The sequence below is a fragment of the Giraffa tippelskirchi genome, chromosome 12, assembly GCF_054371585.1.
Source record: "Giraffa tippelskirchi isolate mGirTip1 chromosome 12, T2T-mGirTip1v1.2.pri, whole genome shotgun sequence".
Classification (NCBI taxonomy): Eukaryota; Metazoa; Chordata; class Mammalia; order Artiodactyla; family Giraffidae; genus Giraffa; species Giraffa tippelskirchi.
Genome location: NC_137286.1, coordinates 59,409,662 through 59,435,996, shown reverse-complemented (window position 1 = coordinate 59,435,996; position 26,335 = coordinate 59,409,662). Strand labels below are relative to the sequence as shown.

Here is a 26,335-nt window from a genome sequence, read left to right as displayed (position 1 = left end):
ACAAACAAATCTGGTATATAAACATCAACTTTGGCAAAAAAGTTTTGCCATGCTAAGAAGGCAAAGGGTTCATATCTACTAGGGTGAATCATATGAACTTGCTGTTTGCATTGGTCAAAACAGAACAATATTAACAAATTTCATATAGTTCAACCTAATACAGTATTGACATGAAAAAAAGGCTAAAGGACAAATGGAAAAATATTGGCAAAAAGAAGGCAATTACAGCAGAGACTTGCAGAGACTTGCTTACTCCAATTACTATTCCCTCAATCTCCATCTTTCTCAGTAATGAAATTCTGATTCTATTCAAGGTGGTAACTCAAAACTAAATTTCCCAACCTTCCTTGCAACAAGGTGTAGCCACTGGACTGAGTTCTGACTCAATATATGCAAACAGGAGAATTGTCTGTTATGTCCAGGAAATCTCCTTAAAGGGAGGGTATGTGTCCGCTTTTGTACCTGCCTCTGTCCTGCTGCTTAGAATGAGGATATGAATGTTAGGTGCATCAGCAGCTATTTTGGAACAGGGGCTGATGACCACAGCCATTGTGGAGAGAGCAAAACAGAGCCCTGGAAGATATCTGACTCACTGAAAAGTTAGCAAAGCCATGATACCAACCCTGTACTTCCGACTTCCAGAATCCTTTTACAGGAGACACATAAGCTTCTATCCAGTTTAAGCTTCTGTTATTTGGGGGGAGTGTTCTGTTGTAAGCAGGTGAAACTAACCCAACCAACACAGCAATTTATAGAGGACCAAATTTAAATGGCCAACATTAAAAGGTGCATGGGACTTCCCTGGTAGTCCAGTGCTTAAGAATATGCCTTCCAATGCAGGGAACACAGGTTTGATCCCTGGGCGGGGAACTAAGATCCCACATGCCGCAAGGCAACTAAGCCCACACACTCCAACTACTGAGTCCACGTGCCGAAATGGAAAGATCTTGCATGATCCAAGGACCCCATGTGCTGCAACTGAGACCCAATGCAGCCAAATAAATTACTTTTTAAAATATTCGCTTTTTAAAAAGTGCTCAAACTTGTAATTGGTAAATGTAGTAATTATAAAAACATAGATGAAATAATATTTCACTTCATAACCATCAGATTGATTTTAAAAATACGTGTTATTCTGTATTGTTGGCAAAGATGCAGGGAAAAGGTTTCTCTGAAAGTTGTTGCTGAAATGTGAATGGTGGTGGCATTTTTGCAAAGCGACCTGGTAATACCTAATAAAATTAAATCGACGTATGCTCTTTAATCCAGCAATCCCATTCCTGCCAATCTAACTCAGAGTAATAAAGGAATCCATATGTACATAAGGCTCTATTTGCACGATTTTAACCTTATATTGGAAAAATAGGAGACAAACTGAATGCCATAGACAGGGAGACAGTTGAATGAATTCTGGTTCATTCACACCTTAAATAACATTATCTCAGTTTGATTCCCTGGGAAATAGACTCTATTGCTGAGATCGGTGAACAGGAGGGTTTGGGAAATGCCCTTGGGAACTACCTCATGAGGGAAGCCACCTACAAACCACAAAGGGCTGGAACTTGATAGGCTTTTTAGTGTTGCCCAGAATTGAGCTCAGGAAACAGGCCTTTGTACCTCTGTTACTGACCAGGATTCTTGACCTCCTTAATCAAAATAAATCGATAAGAGGCCAGACCACAAATTCAGGTAAGGCTTTATTGGGACTCATGTGCAGCAGGAGTGAGTGAGAACAAGTAATATGTTCCCTTACTTGCTCACTGAGCAGGGCAAGCTGGTTCTTTACCTGGGGTGAGTGTAGGGGTGGGCCCACAGGTTGGGCCAGAGGGGTGGCTTAGGTAACCTGCCTGTCCCCTTGGTGGTGCTCTGTGCAGGGCACGCACAGTACCTGCTTTTCCTCCTGGCTCCTCAGAAGTGGTAGCTGTGTTTTTGGTATTTTTGTATCTTGTTCACAATTTGCCTCAATTGTGCATGCGCATAGTTATTTTCAGTCCTTTACATTCGTTGGATCATGAAGAAAGCAAGGGAATTCCAGAAAAACATCTACTTCTGCTTCATTGACTACGCTAAAGCCTTTGACTGTGAGAATCACAACAAACTGTGGCAAATTCTTAAGGAGATGGGAATACCAGACCATCTTGCCTGTCTCCTGAGAAACCTGTATTCAAGTCAAGAAGCAACAGTCAGAACTGGACATGGAGCAATTGACTGGTTCAGAATTGGGAAAGGAGTATGACAAGGCTGTACATTGTCACTCTGCTCGTTTAACTTCTATACAGAGGACATCATGCAAAATGCCAAGCTGGATGAATCACAAGCTGGAGTCAAGACTGTCAGGAAAAATATTGACAACCTCAGATATTTAGTTGATACCACTCTAATGGCAGAAAGTGAAGAGGAGTTAAAGAGTCTCTTGATGAAGGTGAAAGAGGAGAGTGGAAAAGCTGGCTTAAAACTCAACATTCAAAAAAATAAGATCATGGCATCCAGCCCCATCATTTCATGGCAAATACAAGGGGGAAAATGCAATCAGTGACAGATTTTCTTTTCTTGGGTTCCAAAATCACTGTGGATGGTGACTGCTGCCATGAATTTAAAAGGCACTTGCTCCTTGGAAGAAAAGCTATGACCAACTTAGACAACGTATTAAAAAGCAGAGACATCACTTTGCCAACAAAGGTCCATTTTGTTAAAGCTATGATTTTTCCAGTAGTCATGTATGGATGTAAGAATTGGATCATAAAGAAGGCTGAGTGCTGAAGAATTGATGCTTTCAAATTGTGGTACTGAAGAAGACTCGATAGTCCCTTGGACTGCAAGGAGATCAAACCAGTCAATCCTAAAGGAATAGTCATTGGAAGGACTGATGCTGAAGCTGAAACTCCAATACTTTGGCCACCTGATATGAAGAGCTGATTCATTGGAAAAGACTCTGATGCTGGGAGCAACTGAAGGCAAAAGGAGAAGTTGATGATAGAGGATGAGATGATTGGATGGCATCACTGACTCAATGGACATTAGTCTGAGAAAACTCCAGGAGACAGTGAAGGACAGAGACACTTGGAGTGCTGCAGTCTGTGGGGCACAAAGAGTCAGACAGACGTGACTAAACAGCAATAACAAGTAGTTTTATTTTGTTGTTGCTTGAGGAGATGTTTGTCCTGGTGCAAACACTGAAGCAGAGGGTTCAAGGACCCAGGTCCCCAGGTCCCGGCCTGTCTTACCCCTACACAAACCAGTCACCTGGATTCCCCTAGGATGGGACTTAACCTTCAGCAATTCCCAAAGTGAAACTCAGCTGTGAGCCACCCTGACCAGGGGACCATAGCATCCACTACTGTCTATTCATTCCTTGTCCCACTTGGGCTCACTGGATTTGTGTGGCAAGTTCGTTTCATCTGGGAACAACTCCTTCAAGATTTTGGTGAGTCTCTTTTCCTGGAATTTTGGAGCTGGGTCACCTGCTGGCCGGCAAGGAAGACCCCATCCCTGGGGGGAGCTGAAGCACTAGTAACCTCTGGCGTGCTGCCATGATGCAACGGGCGACTGTCATGGGGCAGGTCCTGGGGTGGTAGATTAGCTCAGACTGCTGTAACGAAAATACCATAGGCTGGGAGGTTTAAACAACTGACATTTGGACCCAAAGGCAGATGCACACAGAAGGAAGATGATGTGAAGAGATGCAGGGAGGAAACAGACCATGGAGAGAGGCCTGGAACAGATCCCTCAAGGTCCCTTGAAGTCCTGGGGGCTGGGAAGTCCAAGTTCAGTTCCTGATGAGAGCACTCTTCTTGGTGTGCAGGCAGATGTCTTCTTGCTGTTGTCCTCACATGGTAAAGAGAGATCTCCTTTCTCAAGTCTCTTCTTCTGAGGACACTAATTCCATTCATGAAAGCTTCACTTCACGGCCTAATCACCTCCCAAAGGCCCCATCTCTGAATCCTGTCATATCAGGGGTTAAGCTTTCTACATATGAATTTGGGGGCAACACAATCATTCAGTCTGGAGCAACTCCCCAGTTTAGAAGATGAGAAATACCTTTACTCATATCATGCATCAGTTTCCTAGGGCTGCTGTAATAAAGTACCACATACCAGGTGGTTGAAACAACAGAAATTTATTTTCCCATAGTTCTAGAGGCTACAGTTCTCAGGTCAGCGGGGCTGGTTCTTTCTGAGGGCCGTGAGTGAAGAGTCTGTTTCAGGCCCCTCCCTGTGGTTTGGGTTTGGCTGTTTCCTCCCTGTGTCTGTTCATGTCACCTTCCTTCTGTGTGCTGCAAATGGCAGCTGAAGTTGTGCAATGTCGGGGGGGCTCTGTGCCCCACTATACCACAGAGACCCTCCTCACCTACCCCCCAGGTAGAGCTATCACTGGGTTGGATCAGCCCACTCCTCACAGCTGAGTCATGCCATATAACACTCTTAATTTTGCATTTTGCTCTAGTTTCTCTGGGTTGTTTTGAATCATAATTGTTGGATTTTTCAAACATCTATTTAGTTGTCTATATTTTTTTTTAACAGGAATCTAATCCTCTCTCCCACTCTCTCTCAATACACTCAGATTTATCTGACTTTCTTTGATCTAGAGTGCGTGACACCCTCCGTGCTCACCTCACACACACCTTCACCACTGGCCTTCCTTCTGTGATGTAGTCTCTGTTTTGTGGATGCCTTTTCATTACTTTGGTTTTTTTGCTCCTTTGTTTTTAGAGTAAAAGGTCCTTCAGTGGCATCTTAAGAAATGGCATATGGGAGGTAAACTCTGAGCGATCCTATATATTCAAAAATACTTCTATTTCATCTTCTCAGTTCACTGACAGTTTTGCTGAGTCTAAACATTCTAGATTGAAAACCATTTCTCTTTGAAAATTTGGAGATATTGTTAAACTCTCCCTCACTGCTTCATAAGGTAGCTCCCTAGCACTTTCACCTCCTCCAAGGTTCTGGCTCCCACTGAGCCAGCTCTTGTGGTTTCCTGGGCTCCCATGAGACCACCTCTTCACAATGCCCCCAGGCTGAGGGGACAGTGGCTCCACCATGGTGGCTAATGCCCCAGTTTGTTTATCCATCACCAATGACCCCAAGCCCTGCATGCAGGTCCTCCAGTGTGAATACCCTGAGTCACTTCTTGGTTAAATCCTGATGATACAGAGGTCCATTGTTCCTGAAAGGATGTGAGGCTGGAAATGATGCTGAAACAGTTCAAGATGCAGCAGTTGATGGGGTTTGGGAGCATTAGCCAAGTACCTTACTCAAGTCAGTTACACAGATGTTTCCTGAGCCCCTCTGGCTTCTAATCCTGGGGTTAAGATGTTTACAACCTGGTTTTAAGCACTTACTCTGTACATACAGGGTGCATTAGTTTGAAGTCTATTTGGAGGCAAGAAGAATACTGCTGAGGGGCCCGACGCGTTCATGCATGTAATCAAAGCTTTTGTAGCCTAGGAGTCCCAGCGGAGTGGCATTACCAGGGGTGCCTGCAATTTCACAGGTTTGTGCCCTGACCTGCAGTAACACAGAACATCAGCCAAAAAGGCCCTCCAGGGAGAAAATCCTGGTGGTCCCACCTAGGAGCCATGAGGAAGCTTCTGGGCAGGATGCTGGGCTGATGAGGCCAGGGCCCTCCTTCACCTGTCTTGGAGGCCCTGGGCCCCTGTTCCTTTTGGGTGGCCCACTCGCACTCTGCTGTCTGAAATATCACTGAGTGCACCTTCCTCCTGGAGTTTCCCCTGGTACAGCTCCCTGAGTCTTCATCTGAGAGACCTCCTGCCTTCTAGCTAGGCTTCCTCCTCCCAGCCCACCACCTGTGTGGGACTTCACAGGGTCCTGGTTGGGGTGTCTGGGGAGGAAGGGAACAATCCCTGCCTTCCTTCACCCCTCCTCCACTGTTGACATTCTGACCAAGCTTGGACTTGACTCAAATGGTCAGGACTGATGTGCATGCATGCTCAGTCATGTCCAACTCTTTGTGACCCCCATGGACCGTAGCCCACCAGGCTCCCCTGTCCATGGGATTCTCCAGGCAAGAATACTGGAGTGGGTTGCCATTTTCTCCTACAGGGAATCTTCTCAACCCAGGGATCAAACCCACATCTCCTACATTGGCAGGCAGATTCTTTACTGCTGAACCACCTGGAAGCCCCAGATGGTCAGGACACCTGCATGTTAACTGAGGTCCTTTAGAGAACATAGAGGCCTGCAGACAAGGGCAAGGCTCTAAACACTGGATTTCAGGCACTGCAGACAGCATTGGTCAATAAGAATATAAGGTGAACTGGGTGTAGTTTTAAATTTTCTAGTAGTCACATTAAAAAAAATAGGTAAAAGATGAAGTTTATTTTAATGTTTTCTTTAACTTAATGTATCTAATATAGTATGATTTTGCCATGTAAGTCACATAAAAATTACAAAGGAGGTCTGGCTCCTATGCAATCCCAGGGGACCAGGAGGAGACAGGATCCATGGAAGTGTTAAATAGGCCCTCTGACCCTGGGCATAACTCCCAGGAACACCCAGGGGGACCTGAGCTGAGTTTAAAGGTTGGCACCAGAGAAAGCAGGCAGATTGGAAAATGGTTGGGGTGGAGGAGTACTGGGGTTTTGCTCCTGAGAGGTGTTAAGATGTGTCTATGAAATTTTAAACACCCTACTGTATACACTGAGGTCTTGTGGGTGTTGCACTTCTGGGAAACTAAAACTGGAGAGTGAATTCCCTGCCAAGATGGAGACGACAGAGCAGCCCCAAGGAGAAGCCAGCCTGGGATAACCTGTGAGCTTGGGCTAGACACTGGCCTTCCCAGGCGGGTGCTCCCGAGTCTGAGAGCGTTGACCCCGATGACCCTGCCTACGACAGCCTGCCTGGTTCATCAGGCTCCAGTTTGCAGGCTAATATTCCCTGGTGGCTTAGATGGTAAAGAATCTGCCTACAACTCGGGAGACCTGGGTTGGGAAGATCCCCTGGAGAAGGGAGCGGCTACCCACTCCAGTATTCTTGCCTGGAGAATTCCATGGACATAGGAACCCAGCAGGCTACAGCCCACGGGGTCACAAAGAGTCAGACACAACTGAGTGACTTTCACTTTCACTTGCCCCACACCCTGGCCCCCAGAGACAACCAAATCTGACACAAATAAAGCTGCTGACAGACAGACTTAAAGTCACCTAAAACACCTGTCCCCAGATCAAAGCAGATCTGAGCCTCACAAACCACCTCCAGCTACCTAAGTTAGAGTGGGAATGCATTTTTTAATGAAAAATTACTTCTATGCCTTTATGGTTTCCCCCTTGGTAACAATGAAAACCACGTTTATGGAATGCTCACTGTATGCCAGGCACCTGGAGAACAGCAAGGTTTGTCTTAGTTCCTATTTATTTTATTTTATTTTGGAACATTATTGATTTACAATGTTGTGTTAGCTTGAGGTGTACAGTAAAGTGATTTCATTATATACATATATATATATATGCATATATTCTTTTTCAGATCTCGTTGTATACATAAGAAAACTGAGGCTTGTGGAGGTCACAGACTTTTCCAACAAATACTAAGGGATGGCTCTAGATTCAAAGTTAGGCAATTGACTTGAGCTCCTGTGACTTCCATCACTGTTTGGCAGGTCCACCACCTCCTCATTACAGGAGCAAATGTGTGGAGCAGAGACAAGTTTAAACATGCAAATGCACAAAACTAAGACAAAGTCACCTAGGAATAACTACAGGAGCATTCTGCTTTACAACCTCAGATGGATCTAGGGTGACGCTGTGGGATATTTGTCCCTTACTTTGTTTTATAGAGATTTTTATTCTTAACCACCCTTCCATGTCTTTAACTATGATTCTATGAGAGTATTTTAAATGCCTGTATCTACTATATCCCATGTCATAAATGAGCTAAATGAATTCAACCTAATCCTCTTCTACTGGACTTTTTTGGTCCCCCTCACATTTCTTACCGCTAAGAATAGTCGTAGAGCAAATCTTTTTACATGGTATAGTTATTTCCTTGGTAAATTATACGGGGCAGAATCAAGGAATATGAACATTTTAAAAGCTATTGCTACAAATGTCCTGTGTTCCATCCCTGGGTCAGGAAGAACCCCTGGAGAAGAGAATGGTAACCCACTCCAGTATTCTTGCCTGGAGAATTCCATGGACAGAGAAGTCTGGCAGGCTACAGTCCATAGGGTCGCAAAGAGTTGGACACAACTGAGCAACTAACACCTTCACTTTCACAAATGTCCCAATGGACATTCCTACCAGAAGGGCCTGCCTGAGAGTCCCCTATCCCTGCCTGTGTGATCACACACCACAGAAGCCTTTGAGGTTTGAGTTTTTCAGGGTGTTGCTGCTATTTGCGTTTCCATTGATTGACTATCTGTAAAGTTAACACCCCTTTTTCTTTTTTTTTTTAATAAATTTATTTATTTTAGTTGGGGGCTAATTACTTTACAATATTGTAGTGGTTTTTGCCATACATTGTCATGAATCAGCCATGGGTTTACATGTGTTCCCCATCCTGAACCCCCCTCCCACCTCCCTCCCCATCCCATCCCTCTGGGTCATCCCATTGCCCCAGCCCTGAGCATTTGTCTCATATATTGAACCTGGAATGGTGTTCTGTTTCACATATGATAATATACATGTTTCAATGCTATTCTCTCAGAACGTCCCACCCTCAACTTCTCCCACAGAGTCCATAAGACTGTTCTATGCATCTGTGTCTCTTATTCTGTCTCGCATATAGGGTTATCGTTACCATCTTTCAAATTCCATATATATGCATTAGTATACTGTATTGGTGTTTTTCTTTCTGGCTTACTTAACTTTGTATAATGGGCTCCAGTTTCATCCATCTCAATAGAACTGATTCAAATGTATTCTTTTCAACGGCTGAGTAATATTCCATTGTGTATATGTACCACAGCTTCCTTATCCATTCGTCTGTTGATGGACATCTAGGTTGCTTCCATGTCCTGGATATTGTAAACAGTGCTGCGATGAACATTGGGGTACACGCGTCTCTTTCAATTCTGGTTTCCTCGGTGTGTATGCCTAGCAGTGGGATTGCTGGGTCATATGGCAGTTCTATTCCCAGTTTTTTAAGGAATCTCCACACTGTTCTCTATAGTGGCTGTACTAGTTTGCATTCCCACCAACAGTGTAAGAGGGTTCCCTTTTCTCCACACCCTCTCCAGCGTTTATTTCTTGTAGACTTTTGTATAGCAGCCATTCTGACTGGTGTGAAATGGTACCTCATTGTGGTTTTGATTTGCATTTCTCTAATAATGAGTGATGATGAGCATCTTTTCATGTGTTTGTTACACCCCTTTTTCTATACGTATTTCTTTAGCAACTTGTTTACATCATTATTCCATGGAGTGTTTGTTTTTTCTTATTAAGGTCTGAATGCCTTTTACATATTCAAGATATTAACATATCAAAGACAACAGATTTTTTTTTTTACCCAATTCATCACATGCCTTTTAACTTTTTAATAATGTTTTTTTGCTGTACCAAATGCAATCTATTTTTTAAGCCTTTTTTCTACCACTTTGCTCTGAATTCCTAAGTTGGCAACATCTTTGGAGGTGTGAGCTTTAACACTCATTGCCATGTTTCTCCCAAGGGCTTCATTTCTAAAAATGACTTTACAACATGTGGAAGAAATCAAGAGGCTTTGATTTTTCCAGTTTGTGGATAGGAGACTGAGCCACAACGACCAATGGATTTTCTTGTGTCACTAGAGAAACCACAACCGAGGAAACCCAATCAAGAACACCCAGTTCCACAAAGAACACCCAATTCCACCCAACTGTGGAATTCCACAATTCCACAAAGATGGCAATCCAACTTTACCTCCTCTGACAGTATCGCTGTATTGGTCCTGGCTGTCCTGGCTGTTCTATGCTGATGCCTAACAGCTGCATGGGCCTCTGTGATGAACTAGCAATGGCCACTAGGGGTGGGTGGAGAGCAAGTGCCTTGAAAACTGCCACAGGGCAGAGAGTGTGTCCAGACACTGTGAGAAGGGAAGGGGTGTTAATGATAATTGTGTTGAGGCATAACCTGGAACTATTTCAGGCAGAAGGAATGCATGGCCATCTTGGGCATAGGGAGCAACACAGTAGAAGAGGAGAAATGAAGTGAAAGTTGCTCAGCTGTGTCCAACTCTTTGCAACCCCATGGACTGCATAGTCCATGGAATTCTCCAGGTTAGAATACTGGAATGGATAGCCTTTCCCTTCTCCAGCGGATCTTCCTGATCCAGTAATCAAACTGGGGTCTCCTGCATTTCAGGTGGATTCTTTACCAGCTGAGCCACAAGGGAAGCCCAAGAATACTGGAGTGGATAGCATTTCCATTCTCCAGCGAATCTTCCCGACCCAGGAATTGAACAAGGGTCTCCTGTATTGCAGGCAGATTCTTTACCAGCTGAGCTATCAGGGAAGCCCTGCTATCAGGAAAGAGGGGACCAAGGCCCAAAAAACTTACAGAAATATCATGGTTGCACAGCTGGCAAAGGCAGAACTGGTGTAGGTCTCTGTGCATTTTCCATAGTGCCTCAAAGCTGCTGCTAACCTACTGTGCACCTTTGGGCAAGTCCCCCTTAGGAAGTATTACTATGAACTAAGCTAGTGGAGGTGATGGAATTCCAGCTGAGCTATTTCAAATCCTAAAAGATGATGCTGTTCAAGTGCTGCACTCAGTATGCCAGCAAATTTGGAAAACTCAGCAGTGGCCACAGGACTGGAAAAGGTCAGTTTTCATTCCAATCCCAAAGAAAGGCAATGCCAAAGAATGTTCAAACTAGTGCACAATTGCACTCATCTCACACGGTAGCAAAGTAATGCTCAAAATTCTCCAAGCCAGGCTTCAACAGTACATGAACCATGAACTTCCAGATGTTCAAGCTCGATTTAGAAAAGGCAGAAGAACCAGAGATCAAATTGCCAACATTCACTGTATCATGGAGAAAGTAAGGGAATTCCAGAAAAACATCTACTTCTGCTTGACTACACAAAAGCCTTTGACTGTGTGGATCACCAAAAACTGTGGGAAATTCTTCAAGAGATGGGAATAGTAGACCATCTTACCTGCCTCCTGAGAAACCTGTATTCAAGTCAAGAAGCCTTTGGGCAAAGTCTTAAATTCCTCTCTAAAAAATGAGAATCTGTGATTGTCAGGATACATTTAACAGGAGGCTTCCTGTGTGCTATTTTCAGTCTTGTATGAATTCTATGTTCCTTAACAGCACCTGAATACAGGTGCCAGAGAGCTGGCAAGCCGGCTTTCGGGGATAATAGAAAGTCATGTATCTCATTCGTATGGAAATACTATACAGTGAACAGCAGCCATTCACAACTCTCTTCCCTTCTGATATGTAAAGTAACTTTTACAACCCCCTCTCTTGAGAATGATTCTAGCCTCTGGCTTTCTGGATGACTTGTTAGATTTGTGATCCCTGTTTTTGCTAAAAAGGACTATCTTGTAAGAGAGTATGTATATGCCCACAATATGTTAAATAAACACCTTTGTTCCACCAGAGCACTGGTCCCCATGTCTCTCTCTCTCCCCCCCTCTCCCTTTCAGGCTGCTTCCACGGAGCACAGGTGTCCACCGTGTCTACTTACTTGCCCGGGCTTTCAAGACCTCTTCGAGAGGGCGCCCTGAGCCTACGTAGACGGTGCTAGGTCTTTGTCCTAGAGTTATATTGGCATACTGTGTAAACCAGGGAATATCAGCCTCTTTTCTTCCTTCTTTCACTTTCTTATCAGTCGACTCTGTACCCCCAAGTTCTGGCCCATTTAAAGGGCCATAACAGTGATGTAAGAAATTCTAATGACTTTGCAAATACAATGAAACATCCAGGAAAACCAGCCGCAGAAGCATCTGCTCCCTTCCATCTCTCCTGCCTTACCTGGGGCTCCCAGGGAAAAGGTCAATGTCATAGTCAGCGCAGGCTGCCGTAACAAAAACAGCCTGGGTGGCTTACAAAACAGAAATTTGCTTCACAGAGTTCTGGGGCCTGGAGTCCCAGACCAAGGTCCATCAGAGTTCGGACTTTGGTACAGGCTGTCTTCCCGGCTCACTGACAGCCTCCTTCTTGTTGGATCCTCACATGACCTTTCCTCTGAGTGTGAGCAGGGAGAGTGAGAGTGAGCGTGATCTCTCTGGGGTCTCTTCTTATACGGACACTAATTACATTGGATCGGGGCCTCAGGACTTCAGTTAACCAGAATCACTTCCTTATAGGCCCAGTTTTCAAATACAGTCACATTGGGGGCTAAGGCTTCAACACACGAATTTAGAGGAAGAAAACAACTAAGTCCACAGCAGGACAACATGGGGACATGATGGCCTAGGTTTGGCAGGATTTGAGGGACACCTGAGTAGGCAGGCCTGCTGTGCCTAGCTTGTGACTGGTGCACTTCAGCAGATGAGCCATTTCAGCCAGTCTAGCCAAGGGCCTGGGGCAAAAACTAGGGGAAAAAACAAACTAGGGTATGTTTCTGAGGAAACTGTTAACCAGGTTAGTAGGCCTCCTGGACTGGGCTGGGGCAGCAGAGAATGCAAAACTGAGCTCTGCTCAGAAGCTTTCATAGAACCATGGGCTTTGTGGCTACTGTCTGGGGTTATATCCTGCCTTTTGTACTTACCAGCTATGATGTCTTAGACAAGTAACTTAACCTCTGTGCCTAAGTATCTAAGCTAGGAAATACTTCAGCTGCTAGTAACAGAGATCTTCACAACCTCTTAAGCAACAGAAACTTTTATTTCTTCCTCACACACCTTCCATCTTCCTGCTTTGCCGTGCTCAGCACATGGATTCTACCTCTAATATCACCTCTTGGTCTAAGATGACTCTACATGCTCTAGCCATCACTTTATCATTCCCGGCAGCAGGAGCAAGGCTAAAAATATTTTACCGAGCTTTTCCAGATGTCCCCCTTTACAAAGAATTTTAAGAAGTCTCACCCAACATTTTCCTCTTATACTTCATTGTCTGCCACATGGGCATACCCCATTGCAAGGAAGGGAAATATACTTTCAGTTTGGCACATTGCTTCCCCAAATAATATTAGGGTTTTTTTCCTAAGTAAAAGGTTAGAGTGGATATTAGGCAACTTGGGATTTCTCTCATTCTCAGTTTTTCCATCTGTAAATTAGGGATTATAATAACTACACACAGAATTGTTGTGTTACCTGGTAAGCAGGAAGAACTCAATATATGCTAGCTCAATTATTAGTATCAAGAGAGAATGAAGTGGAAAATGCAAATAATGACTGCATTACTATGAAAGAGTTCTGAGCTCATAGACCCTCTGAAAAGGTCTCCCGATTTCCCAGAGTTCCTAGACCATACTTTGGGACCTGTTGCCTTAGGGTATCAGATAATACCAAGTGCTTTGGGCCGACAACTGGGCTTTGGAGTCAAACACGGAAGGAAATGGATTTTGAAGCCACTACTTCCTTCCTGTGTACTTCAGTTGGGTCACTTAATGTCTCTCCTACTGAAACACTGTTTAATGAGCACCTACTAAGTGAAAGCACTGAGTTGGGCACTGAGAGTGGTGAGCAAAACAGAGATGATAATTAGAGGCGGAGGACTCTGGCACTAAAACAAGTAAATTAAGTGGGAAGATGAAGAAGCAGAATGATCTGCTAGAACATGGAGAGCACACACATGCATATCGGGTGGAAAGGAAAGACCCTGCCGAGAAGATGACTTATGCAGGGCCAGAGAGTCAGAAGGTCTAGTCAAGCCAGCAGCTGAGAGAGGGACATTCCTCTGAAGGGCCAGGGTGGGGAGATCTGGATATTTAAAAGCCAGAGAAAAGTGGGGCATGGCTGAAAGAAATGGGTTGAATGGCAGAGAATCCACTGGAGCCCTCACACCATCCTGGACTTTGTCTACCAAGATGAATAAATTGACTTTTATTCTAAGGGGATGGAAAGCCATACAAGGGGTTTCTGAGATCGTATTGTTTTACTCCTTCTGCTTTATTGTTTAATCTGATGGTTAGCGAGTTTCAATTTCTCTTCCCTGATAGCCTTTTAACTATGTTCTGCTTGTGCAGAACTGTTTGCTCATCTTATTGGGATCTTAGTGTGTTTCTTATTAATTCAATGAGGTCTCTCTCAGCTAAGGATTTTAATATTTTGCTGCATCTATTTTCCCCAGATTACCATTGTTTTTAAATTTTGGTTTCCTTTTCTTGGGTTGAAACTTTAAACATTGGTTCTTTATTTAGTGTATGAAAGAGTTAATCACTTTTAAGCTTAAGGAAAGTGAAGTGGCACTAAAGAGCTTCTTAATGAAGGTGAAAGAGGAGAATGAAAAAGCTGGCTTAAAACTCAACATTCAAAACACTAAGATCATGGCATCTGGTCCCATCATTTAATAGCAAATAGATGAGGAAACAATGGAAACAGTGACAGACTATTTTCTTGGGCTCCAAAATCACTGTGGATGGTGATTGCAGCCATGAAATTAAAAGACGCTTGCTCCTTGGAAGAAAAGCTATGACAAACCTAAACATGTAATTGAAAAGAAGAGACATTACTTTGCCAACAAAGTCAAAACTATGGTTTTTCCAGAAGTCATGTATGGACCTGAGAGTTGGACCATACAGAAGGCTGAGCTCCGAAGAACGGATGCTTTTGAAATGTGTGTTGGAGAAGACTCTCGAGAGTCCCTTGGACTGCAAGGAAATCAAACCAGTCAATCCTAAAGGAACTCAGTCCTGAATATTCATTGGACCAACTGACGCTGAAGCTGAAGCTCTAATACTGTGGCCACCCGAGAGCGGACCCACTGGAAAAGACCCTGATGCTGGGAAAGACTGAAGGCAGAAGGAGAAGAGGACACGAGAGGATGAGATGGTTGGATGGCATCACCAACTCAATGAACACGACTTCGAGCAAGCTCCGGAAGAGGCAGTCCATGGGGTCGCAAAGAGCCCGACACGACTGAGAGACTGAACAACAACAAGCTAAGCAGTCCTCCACCGTGTGACACTTGATAAACTATGCTTCTTTGGTGTTTGCGCGGTTCGCCGTCTTACACCGGTGGACTATTCTTATCCTCTGCGGCGGGGTGCGGCGAAGCAAACTCCTGCGTTCAGACCAGAGAAGGCGCAGGCTGCTGAGACCCCTCAGCCGCCCACGCAGATGCCCTGGGGCTCCTTCTCGGCCGGAGGCCTCAGCTACCCTCTACTGGGTAACCCGAGCTGTCGTTACATATCGGACAGACAGCGGGGTGAGAGCGCGGAGGCTCAGCGGAGAGCTGGGAGAGACAGGAGCCAGGACCGGCCGCGGAGCTCGGCACCCGCAGTCAGGCGGGTGTGGAGAGGTTCAGTCCAGGAGCTCCGCCTCGGCCCCGCCGCCGGCCTCGGCCCCGCCCCGCCGCCGGCCTCGGCCCCGCCCCGCCGCCGGCCTCGGCCCCGCCCCGCCGCCGGCCTCGGCCCCGCCCCGCCGCCGGCCTCGGCCCCGCCCCGCCGCCGGCCTCGGCCCCGCCCCGCCGCCGGCCTCGGCCCCGCCCCGCCGCCGGCCTCGGCCCCGCCCCGCCGCCGGCCTCGGCCCCGCCCCTGGCCTGGGATTCGCAAGTCCTGTGCCGACCTTTTAGCACTGCCAGAGCGGCCCATCACTGATTTCATTGGCTACCTCGCCGTTCCCGCCCCCAGACACCAGCTGATTTCCGCAGCCAATCAGCAGGCGTGGCGGCGGCGGTGGCGGCGGCGGTGGCGGCGGCGGCGGCGGTGGGTCTTGGTGGGTCCCGGGTCCCGGATGTTGAGGTACAGGGCCTGCTGGAGGGGGTGGATGGCCCTAATTTGGGGCTGTGGCGTCGCCCGGCTTGTCGTCTGGGTGGCCAGCCGCCACTGCTAGGCCTCTGAGGTCCCTCTCCTGCAGCTGGAGGTGCCGCGACCCAGACTGTGGAGGGCTGGCCGGAGGTGTCTGGGGTGGATGGAGGTCGGAGGTCGTACCTCTGTGGAACGTTGGGACTCCGCCGGTCTGAGCAGAGGGCGGGCTGCTCCCGGCATTTTCTTAGACGGCTCCTGTTTGGGGGGTCCCCCTTCCTTTCGCGGAAGGAGCTCCGAGGGAAGCTGAGGCCCGAGAGGGCCCGGGGCTTCTTGCAGGCACTGAGCTCCGACGGGAAGGTCCGCTCGAGCTCCGGCCGCCGCAGGTGACCCTCGGACACCCGGAGAGCCGCCTCTTACCTCCCTCCCCGCGAGCCGGCGGGGGCTGCGGAGTGCGGGGAGGGGTCGCTCTGCGGCCCCGCTGTTCCTAGGGGGCCGCACCCCTCCTGGCTCCCGAGAAACCCAGTGCCAATTGTTCCAGGCTGTCGTTCCCGGTTTTGAGATTTCATTTCTGGAAGTTCATTCGAGCCACTTGGAGAGCGAAAAGGCTGTATTGTGGCTTCTGCACTTGTCTGGAAGTGAAACTAAAAACCAGACTTGGGAAGGTTCTGAAGGCCAAGGGAGCTATGAGAAACCGGACGAATTCCTTCGTTTGACAGAAATCTTCCCCTTAAGTTGCCTCACTTGTTACATAATTCAAGCCGTTTCAAGATCAGAGTATTTAGTCTCATAATTCTTCTAAGCAGATGTTCTCAGTCTTGACCTTAAGTAAAACTACTTTGGAATGCTTGAAGTATTGAGCAAGAATTTTTTTGTAAAAGGTTGAGTTTTAAGAGTCTCAGTGCAAGGAAGGAAGTTGGGAGCAGTCCTTACCTCTCGTCAGTGATCCCAGCTGCTGCTTTATTACGCCAGGACCAAAAAGAGAAGTTATTTCTGTACATCTGTGGGTTTTGGGGAGACATAGCAATGGATGAGGAATAAAGGGAGAAGAAAGGGGATTCTTGTTTTTTGCTTAAAAAAAAAATATGTAATTAGGAAAAAATGTATTTATTTGCCTATCTCTCCTTTCATCTCAGCCAGCATAAGTACGTTTTGACACACTCAACACATGTCATGAGTATGTGTTGAGTATTTATTTTAGGGAAAGAAGTCATCTCTAACAAGAAGACATTTATCTTCAGTGTAGTCCCAGAGGAATGAATATGCCTTGTGTGGAATTAACCTTGGGGTTTGGTTTTCAGTTAAGGAAATGAGGCAGAAGGAGGTGATAACCAAGACCTTCCAAGGCCCAGCTGTGGTCTGTAGGACTCCGACCAGCCACGTTTACATGTTTGAGAATGGTGTTGAGGACTCCGAGGACTCCTCTGAGGAAGAGTCCCACCGAGTGGCCCTGCGGCCCCGGGGCAAGGAGGGCCAGAAGAAGGGTGCCCACCACCCTCACCGGCCAGGAGCAGGGGACGTGGTGCTGCTGCAGCGGGAGCTGGCCCAGGGGGACAGCCTCAACAAGCTCGCTCTTCAGTATGGCTGCAAAGTAAGAAACCCCACAGGAGAAGGCGCCACCTGCCCCTTGGCCCTGTGTTTAGAGGAACAGAGGAGCTCACTGAAGGGTGGGGACCCTTCCTACCTCTTCCCGACCCCCAGAAGTGGTTGGGAGAAGCCTGTTCTAGAGTAAAGGACGCTCCTGTCTAGCTAGAGATGGAAGGCAGGTGGAATGACCTGTTCATCACAGAGAGAGGGAATTAGGAATTTCAGGTGATGGGTCCATCTCTGCACAGTACTTCTGGTCTTCCTTGTCCTTCCAAACTGAAATTCTGAAACCTTTTTTTCTCTTTTGAGCACATTTTATTTAACGCATAATGGGGCCAGAGATGCCAGGCAGAGTTTATCCAAGATTTCTTTGGTGTGCTTGCTTTTTTTTTTTTTTTTGCTACTTTCTGTTTTTAAGCCTTTCTTGCTAATTGTAGCTTATTTGATTGGTAAATTTTTGCCTTCTCTCTTTCAGAACTGCATGATCTATCCTTTGTATGCTGTGTATCTATATAACCCTGTTTCTCTCTTTAATTGTGTTTTTAGCATTCAGAGTGATTAACAATGGCAAAGTAAGTAGGAGGGTATTTATTGAATTGTTGCATTTTCTCCTAGATTCAAACTTATTCATTTTGCTAGCACTGTGCTACTATTTTCTATGGCTTTCTCCAAGGCTATATAAGCTACTTGTTTAAAAAATTCTTTTATCCTTGAAGGGTCTCTCATTCATCTAACAGGGATCAAATGACTCAACATGTTGTGTGGGACTGTTGTTTCCCAGGCTATTAAATTGGCCTCCAGGGACACATGCAGGCCTGCTCAGTCGCTAAGTCATGTCCAATTCTTTGTGACCCTGTGGACTGTCGCCATCTAGCCTCCCGTGTCCATGGGATTCTCCAGGCAAGAATACTGGAGTGGGTTGCCATTTCCTACTCCAGGGATCTTCCTGACCCAGGGATCAAACCTGCATCTCCTGCATTGGCAGGTGGATTCTTTACCACTGAGCCACCTGGAAAGCCCCCTGGGACTCATAATGGTCTCTAAATTGTACTGAGATTTTTATTTGATCCTTATAATCAGCTTCTGTAGGCATACTAAATGTTTTATAGAGCAAGGGCTAAAAATTGAATCCTTTCCTGCAAAGACCTGAATAGATGCATTGGGCTTCTTGGAATGCTGATGTTTAACAAATCCAAAAGAACTATATAATTTATCTAATAAGTGATCAGTTTTCCTATTTGAAGTAAATAAATTTGATGTTAGCTTATTAGGATCAAAGACAAAAATATCTCAAGTACCTTAAGTTACAAGATGTATCCCAATACAATTAAATGGTGAAAGCAATTGCTAAAAAAATAATGAAAATGATTGATTTGGATGAAGTCTGTTGACTGTATTTACATTCTAGTTTAAATGGACTTAGGAGTTAAAACTTCAGAATCTATCTCTGATGCTTTTGGTAAGTTTTCAAACGATCACTTGAGGGAGGATTTGTCTTTGACTTACATTTCCCCCTACTTTTTAAATCTTAAAGTTTGATTATGAGGGGAGTTTGTTATGACTTTGTCATAAACTTTGTTGTGAGTCTTTAAAACGCAGGTCATGTTCCTTTCTCAAGTCATAATATTGAAATGGAAGGTGTCAGTCTGTAGGTTCCAATTTGATGCATATTCTGTGCATGTTTCTAGTTATAAAAAGTGTTCTGAAAGCCTCAGACTGAATTAACTCTAGGTTGCTTTTATTTTAAAAATAAGTTTATAGGCCATACAGTACATCTGGAAAGGAAAACGCAGTAGAATCATGAGAGCACACCTTTTAAGAAGTTGTTACAGATTAACTAGGTCCTAGTGTCCGTAGAGCTGGCTAAGGCTTTGTGTTTGCTGAATGCTGATAGCTGCTGCAGCTACTAAATTAAACTCTGATGCAGGAGAGAAGTCAGCCAGACAGGGGCACTGTTGCCTAAAAAGTTAAATGCAGAAAGGGCTACAGCCTTCTTTTACCATGAAGTGTTTCACCTTAAGGCTTTTTATTGAAGGCACACTTTAAACAAATAAACAATAAATTCTTTTCCAAAACTGATCTTGAGTTGCTCAAATTTGTAAGTCTATACAAAAATTTGATGATTAAGCTGTACATTAAGGCTGAGTTAAAGCCAAAAAACAGTTATTCAGCCTGAACTCATTTTGTGTATACTTAAACAGTTTGCCAGTGTTCGTCAGATTCTAAAGTGATGTGGGTGTGGACCATCACCCAGGAAGGTTAAGTGCCACTTTTTGGATATTAGTTTTAAACAGCTTTACATATTTTGTGATGTTTGTCTTCATGGCTTCCCTAGGTCGCAGATATCAAGAAAGTCAACAACTTCATCAGAGAACAAGACTTATATGCTTTAAAATCTATTAAGATTCCAGTGAAAAACCACGGGATCCTAACAGAGACCCACAAAGAACTCAGACCCCTCCTGAACTCATCCTCAGAGACCAGAGTGACCTTCGAGGAGCAGCCAGACCCAGACAGAGCAGCTATCAATGCCAGTGCCTCATCTAGCTCACTGACGGATTTCTTTAAGGGCATTGACCAGAATATTGAACATGCAGTTCAGTCAGAAATCTTTTTGAGTGAAAGTTACTCCATAGAGACCTCCAGCCAGCCACTGCTTCCTGCTCCTCTGAAGACACCAACAAATGGTGCAGACTGTGGGATTCAGTGGTGGAATGCTGTTTTTATCATGCTTCTAATTGGAGTTGTTTTACCAGTGTTTTATTTGGTCTATTTTAAAATGCAAACTACTAGTGAGACCCCTAGTATCTTGAATGCAACTGCTGTTGCTAATGGCTCCATGGCAGGGAATGCAGTTCCAGGGCAAGCCCCCAGATTAGCAATTCCAATGCCAACCATCCCCTCTTCAGACAGCCAGTTCAGTCAGACCACCCACGGCGGGAACTAGCTCTTGTTTCCAAGGAATCAGGCCAGCTTTAGCACTTGGGCTTCTGCTGATGTTGGCCATATCTTACCGTGCTGCATTTTTTTTTTTTCTGTGACATATGGACAGATTTCAGAAGTCACTATCATGTTCTCAGTCACATTCATCATGGGGAGTGGACTCATCCAAGGCTGTGGGAGCCAAAACATCAGCATTCTCAGCCTCTTAAATCCAGAGGAGAGTGACAGGAGAGACGTTTACACATGGCAGATGCTGCTCCTGGAAGGCATTTAGTGAGCTGGACTGTGAGTCTTCACAATAGCACTGTAGGCCCTCAAGTGGACGTGCTTGGAGGGAGATGAATGGCCTTGGCAGATGGACCTGCCGTATGGCAGACGCTGGTGTCAGCTGTTTGTCTGTGTGCTGCTTTGTCCCCTGCCTACTGTGGAGGGATGACTGGCTCTGAAAAATGATGTTTTGTATCTCCCCAGCAAAGATGGTATGCAATAATGAGATGCCACCCTGTTTCAGGGCATGATACATTACAGTTGTAACAAGCCCTGCTTCACATTTACACCCAGATAACTTTTTTATGTCTTATCTAGAATTTTGAAAGCCCTAAATCTAAACTGCTGTAATATTGAGTAAATAGCAGTTCTGTTTCTCATAATTTTAGAGCTCCTTAATCTGACACATAGGCACATTTTAAGCTCTTCATGGTGCAGCCAGCACTTCCTGGCCAGAACATTTGAAGGACATGGCCCAGCTTCACCTGAGGACCTTTTCCATAGTGATTGCTAACTGGATTCCCCAAGTCAGCATCCTTGGAAGGAGCTCTTTCTGATCCGTGTTGAGTGGAGTAGTATAGGGAGAAAGATGAGTGCCTTATCACCCAGGTCCCAACACACCAGCCCAGCATCTGATGGCCCCCGTATGCTCCTGGCAGAGGGGTGCAGGGAGAATGGATGTACTTGCGCTGCTTCCTTGACCCCGTTCTTAGGACTTCTAGAGTCATAGAACAGGATTAGGACTCAGTCACCTTTGGGTGAATACAGTGTAGCTCATGATGTTAAAATACTGAACACTTAATGTAGAGCCTAGAGGTGACCCTTGCTGTGGAAGACCATAAAAAGAGACACCTGAGGTTTTCCCATCTTCTTCTCTTGACGAGGCAACAGCAGTGTTAAGTGTGGAAGCTCATGGAGGGCCTGGTTGGCCTCTGAGGCCTTGCTGTTGTAGCAAGGGTGATTGGGGTGAGGTCCCATGGAGGAGTGGAAATTGGCCAGGGTGGCTGAACCTTGGAAAGGTCTGCCTCCAGGGAGAAAAATATGATGCACAAATACTGAGCTTTGGGCAGGTTTAAGGCGTTTGACACCTTCACTCTAGAGATCAATTTAAAAGAGCTCATGTAAGAAAAGGGGAATGTGGTGGATGAGTACTTGAGATGGGTTTTCAGTTTCTCCTCTCAATTATGTGAAAAGCTGTTTTGCCCTGGGTTCAACTAGCAAATTTAAATCATAAAAGTAAATGTTTTTTTCAAAGTCAAACTGGTCTTAAAATGAACTTGTGAATCATTGCTACAGGGAATGTTTTGATCATATAAATGCCTTTCTAGTCAAATGTTGGTGTGCTGTGCCCAAGGACCACAAGTTTCTCTAACATTTTGTCGCCATTAAATTCACAAGGCAGGATGCAGACTCATGAGAAAATGACTTTTGCCAGGCAAAGAACTGTATACTTTTTTCAAGTGGAATAAAATAATTTCTTCTGTGAAGGAAAATAATTGATTCCTCCCTTTTAATTTGGGAATTGGTAATTCAATTTGGGAATTGGTAATTCAGAGTTAAAAGATGTGGGATGATGCTGGAGAAAATGGAGTTGTTTGTGTCCAAGAGGTGAGGCCTACCCAAGGCTTGTGCCCACGGTTACCCCAATAGGTGAAGAACAAGTGTTAACAAACACAGTCTCACTGATCGGCTACATGACATGCTTTAAAATTGTTTTAGGTATACCTAAGAGGTACCGTGGGGCTCACTTTCTGTGTATTTTACTGCATTTGTAGTGTTTTGGGAGTTATGTTGTAAAGAAATAATTAGACTTATTAGGTAGTCTCCAGTCCTTTTGATTGAACTGTAGTGCTTAATATTGCAGAAGTCTAGGGAATCTGTCATCAGACAAAGGATACTCACATCTGGGGTGGCAAGGATGCAAAGATGAAGCAGACGCCTTAGGGTCACCCAGAGAAGGTCTACCCAGTCACAGCCATGACACAGCCCTTCCTCAGGAATTTAGTTCTTTACTTTGCCTCTGTGAATGCCTGAATGAGGGAGAATAATATGGGCCCTAAGATGACGGCTCATAGAGGGGATTTAAACATTTTTTCCCAGTTTCGTTGAGATGTAATTGACATACAGCACTATATGAGTTTGAGATGTACAGCATAATGATTTGACAGATGTGTTGTGAAATGATTACCACAAGTTTAGTTAACATCCATCATCTCATGTAGATTAAAAAAAAAACAAAACAAAACCATGGCTTTTCCCTCTTGTGATGAGAACTCAGGATTTATTCCCTTAACAACTTAGGTATATACCATATAACAGGTGTCAACTATAGTCATCAAGTTGTACATTATTACTTTTGTAATACTTCTCCTATAACTAGAAGTTTATACCTTTTGACCACGTCTTCCAATTTCCTTCCTGACCTCACTCTCTGCCTTGGTAGCTACAAACCTGATCTCTTTTTCTATGAGTTTGGGTTTTTTTGCGTTTTTTTTTTTTAGATTTCATGTATAAGTGAGATCATACAGTATTTGTCTTTCTCTGACTTATTTCACTTAACATAATGCTGTTAAGATCCATCTGTATTGTTCCAAATGGCAGTATTTCCATCTTTTTAATGGCTGAAAAACATTCCAGTGTATGTTTATGTATCACAATTTCTTTATCCAGTCATCCCTCAATGGGCACTTAGGTTGCTTCCATTTCTTGGCTATTGTAAATGAATGCTGCTGTGAACATGGAGGTGCAGATACCTGTTTGACATAGTGTTTTTATTTTTTTCAGATATGTTCCCAGAAGTGAAATTGCTGGATCATGTTGTAGTTCCATTTTTTAATTTTTGAGGAACGTCTATATTGTTTTCCATAGTGGCTGTACCAATCTATAATCTCACCAAAGTACACAGGGGTTCCCCTTTCCCCACAACCTTGTCAGCATTTATTATCTCTTGTCTTTTTGACAATAGATATTCTAACTGGTGTGAGGTGGTATCATTGTGGCTTTGATTTGTACTTCCCTGATTGTTAGTGATGGAGATAGGTTTACATGTATGTGTTGACCTTTCATATCTCTCTTCATTGGAGAAATGTCTATTCAGGTTCTTTGCCCATTATAAATTAGATTTTTTTTTTTTTTGCCATTGTGTTGAAAGTTCTTTATACATTTTAGATAGTAATCCCTTATCAGATACGTGGTTTACAAATATTTTTCTCTCATTCCATAGGTTATCCTTTCATTTTGTTAATGGTTTCTTTTGCTGTACAGAAGGTTTTTACTTTGATATAGTCCCATTTTAAATTTTTTTTATTTTGTTTCTTGTGCTTTTAAGTGTCATATCCAAAAAAATTGCAAACACTGATGTCATGGAGCTTACTGCCTGTTATTTTCTGGTAGTTTTATGGTTTCTGGTCTTTGAGTCAAGTCTTTAATTCATTTCAAGTTAATTTTTGTGAGTGGTGTAAGATAGGCATCTACTTTCATTCTTTGCATGTGACTATTCAATTTCTCCAGCACTATTGTCAAAAAGACTGTTTTTTTCCTCCATTGATTATTCTTGGCTCCCTTGTAAACTATTGCTTCATTCTATATGGATGGGTTTATTTCTGGGCTCTTGATTCTGTTCCATTGGTGTGTGTCTGTTTTAATGTCATTACCATACTGTTTTGATAACTATAGCTACATAGCTTGTAATCAGAAAATGCAATGCTGCCTACTTTGTACTTCTTTCCTTTCTCAGGATTGCTTTGGTTCTTCAGAGTCTTTTGTGGCTCTGTATAATTTTTAGTACTGTATGCTGCTGCTGCTGCTGCTGCTAAGTCACTTCAGTCGTGTTTGACTCTGTGCGACCCCATAGATGGCAGCCCACCAGGCTCCACCGTCCCTGGGATTCTCCAGGCAAGAATACTGGAGTGGGTTGCCATTTCCTTCTCCAGTGCATGAAAGGGAAAAGTGAAAGTGAAGTCGCTCAGTCGTATCCGACTCTTAGCGACTCCATGGACTGTAGCCTACCAGGCTCCTCCATCCATGGGATTTTCCAGGCAAGAGTACTGGAGTGGGATGCCATTGCCTTCTCCTTAGTACTGTATAGTTTTTCTCTAATCCTGTAAAAAATGCCATTGGAATCTTGATAGAGATTGTGTTGAAGCTGTAGATAGCTTTAAATAACGTTAAACCTTCCAATCCGTGAGTACAGGATAGTGGTCCCTTTGTTTGTATCTACTTCATTTTCTTTCATCTATATCTTGTAGTTTTCAGTGTTAGAGATATTTCATCTCTTTGGTTAAATTTATTCATAAGTATTTCATTGTTTTTGATGCTTTTAAGTGGCATCATTTTATTTGTTTTTCAGATAATTCATTGTTCATGTATAGAAACACTACTGTTTCTTTTGTATCCTGGAACTTTACTGAATTTGTTAATTAAATCTAACTTTTTTTGATAGAGGCTTTAGGATTTTGAATATGTAATATCATGTCAACTGCAAATGTTGACATTTTTTCTTCTTTTCCACTTGTGGTACTTTTTTCTCTCCTTGATTCCACTTCTTATTGCTCTGGGTAGGACTTCCAGAACTATATTAAATAGAAGTTTTGAGAGTGGACACCCTTGTCTTGTTCCTGATCTTATGGGAAAAACTTTCAGCCTTTCACCATTGATCATGATATTAGCTGTGGACTTGTCATATTTATGGTTTTTGTTATCTTGAGATATGCTGCTTCTATACCTAATTTGTTCAGAGTCTGTTTTTTTTTTTAAATCAGGAACAGATGTTTTATTTTGTCAGATTCTTTTTCAGCATCTGTTGAGATGATCACATGATTTTTATCCATTTTGTTAATGAGGTGTATCACACTGATTTATTTGCAAATGTTGGAACATCTCTGCATCTCTGGAATAAATCACTTAATCATGGTAAATGATTCTTTTAATGTGCTATTGAATTTAGAATGCTGATATTTTATTGAGAATTTTTGCATCAGGAATACTGATCTGTAATTTTTTTTTTCTTATAGTGTCTTTTTTAGAATAGATAATGCTGGCCATGTAAAATAAGTTTGGGAGTTTTCCCGCTTTGATTTTTGAGAATAGTTTGAGTAGGATTGGCATTAATTCTCCTTTAACTGTTTGGTGAAATTCACCAGTGAAGCTATCTGGCTGTGGGCTTTTCTCTGTTGGGAGATTTTTTATTACTAGTTCAGTCTCCTCACTTGTCTGCAGATTTTCTATTTCTTTCTGATTCAGCCTTTATAGGTTGTATGTTTCTAAGAGTTTTTCCATTTGTTCTAGACTGTCCAGTTTGTTAGCATATAGTTGTTCATAGTAGCTCCAAGGAGTCTTTATATATCTTTGAATCAGTTGTAATGTCTCCTTTTTCATTTGTAATTTTTTTGATTTAGGTCCTTTCTTTTTTCCTTGGCTAGTCTAGCCAAAGGTTTGTCAATTTTGTTTATCTTTTCGAAGAACCAGTTTTTAGTTTCTTATGTTTTTTAGTCTCTAGTTCATTTAATCTCCTCTAATCTTTATTTCCTTTCTTCAACTAACTTTGAGCTTAACTTATTCTTCTTTCTCTAGTTCCTTGAGGTGTAAAGTTAGGAGGTTTATTTGAAATCTTTCTTATTTCTTAATGTAGGTGTCTGTTGGTATGAGTTTTCCTCTTAGATCTGCTTTCTCTGCATCCCATACATTTTGGTATGTTGTGTTTTCATTTTGGTTTGTATCAAGAAAATCTGTTTCTCTTTAAAAA

At 43.8% G+C, this 26,335-nt stretch overlaps 1 protein-coding gene across 3 annotated transcripts; it reads left to right on the top strand.

Moving 5' to 3' along the window:
• The first annotated feature begins 15,710 nt into the window (after window positions 1–15,710).
• On the top strand, window positions 15,711–22,085 carry LYSMD4 (LysM domain containing 4). Of its 3 annotated transcripts, none has more exons than XM_081551349.1 (3): window positions 15,711–15,766; window positions 17,097–17,386; window positions 19,718–22,085. In XM_081551349.1, exons 2-3 carry the CDS (start codon window positions 17,105–17,107, stop codon window positions 20,327–20,329), a joined length of 894 nt encoding a protein of 297 aa, XP_081407475.1. In that variant the 5' UTR covers window positions 15,711–15,766; window positions 17,097–17,104; the 3' UTR covers window positions 20,330–22,085. The 3 variants fall into 3 exon arrangements, with proteins under 3 accessions (XP_081407475.1, XP_081407474.1, XP_081407476.1); XM_081551348.1 differs by having other exon boundaries at window positions 15,711–15,792; XM_081551350.1 differs by lacking the exon at window positions 15,711–15,766 and adding an exon at window positions 16,131–16,790.
• Window positions 22,086–26,335: the final 4,250 nt, after the last annotated feature.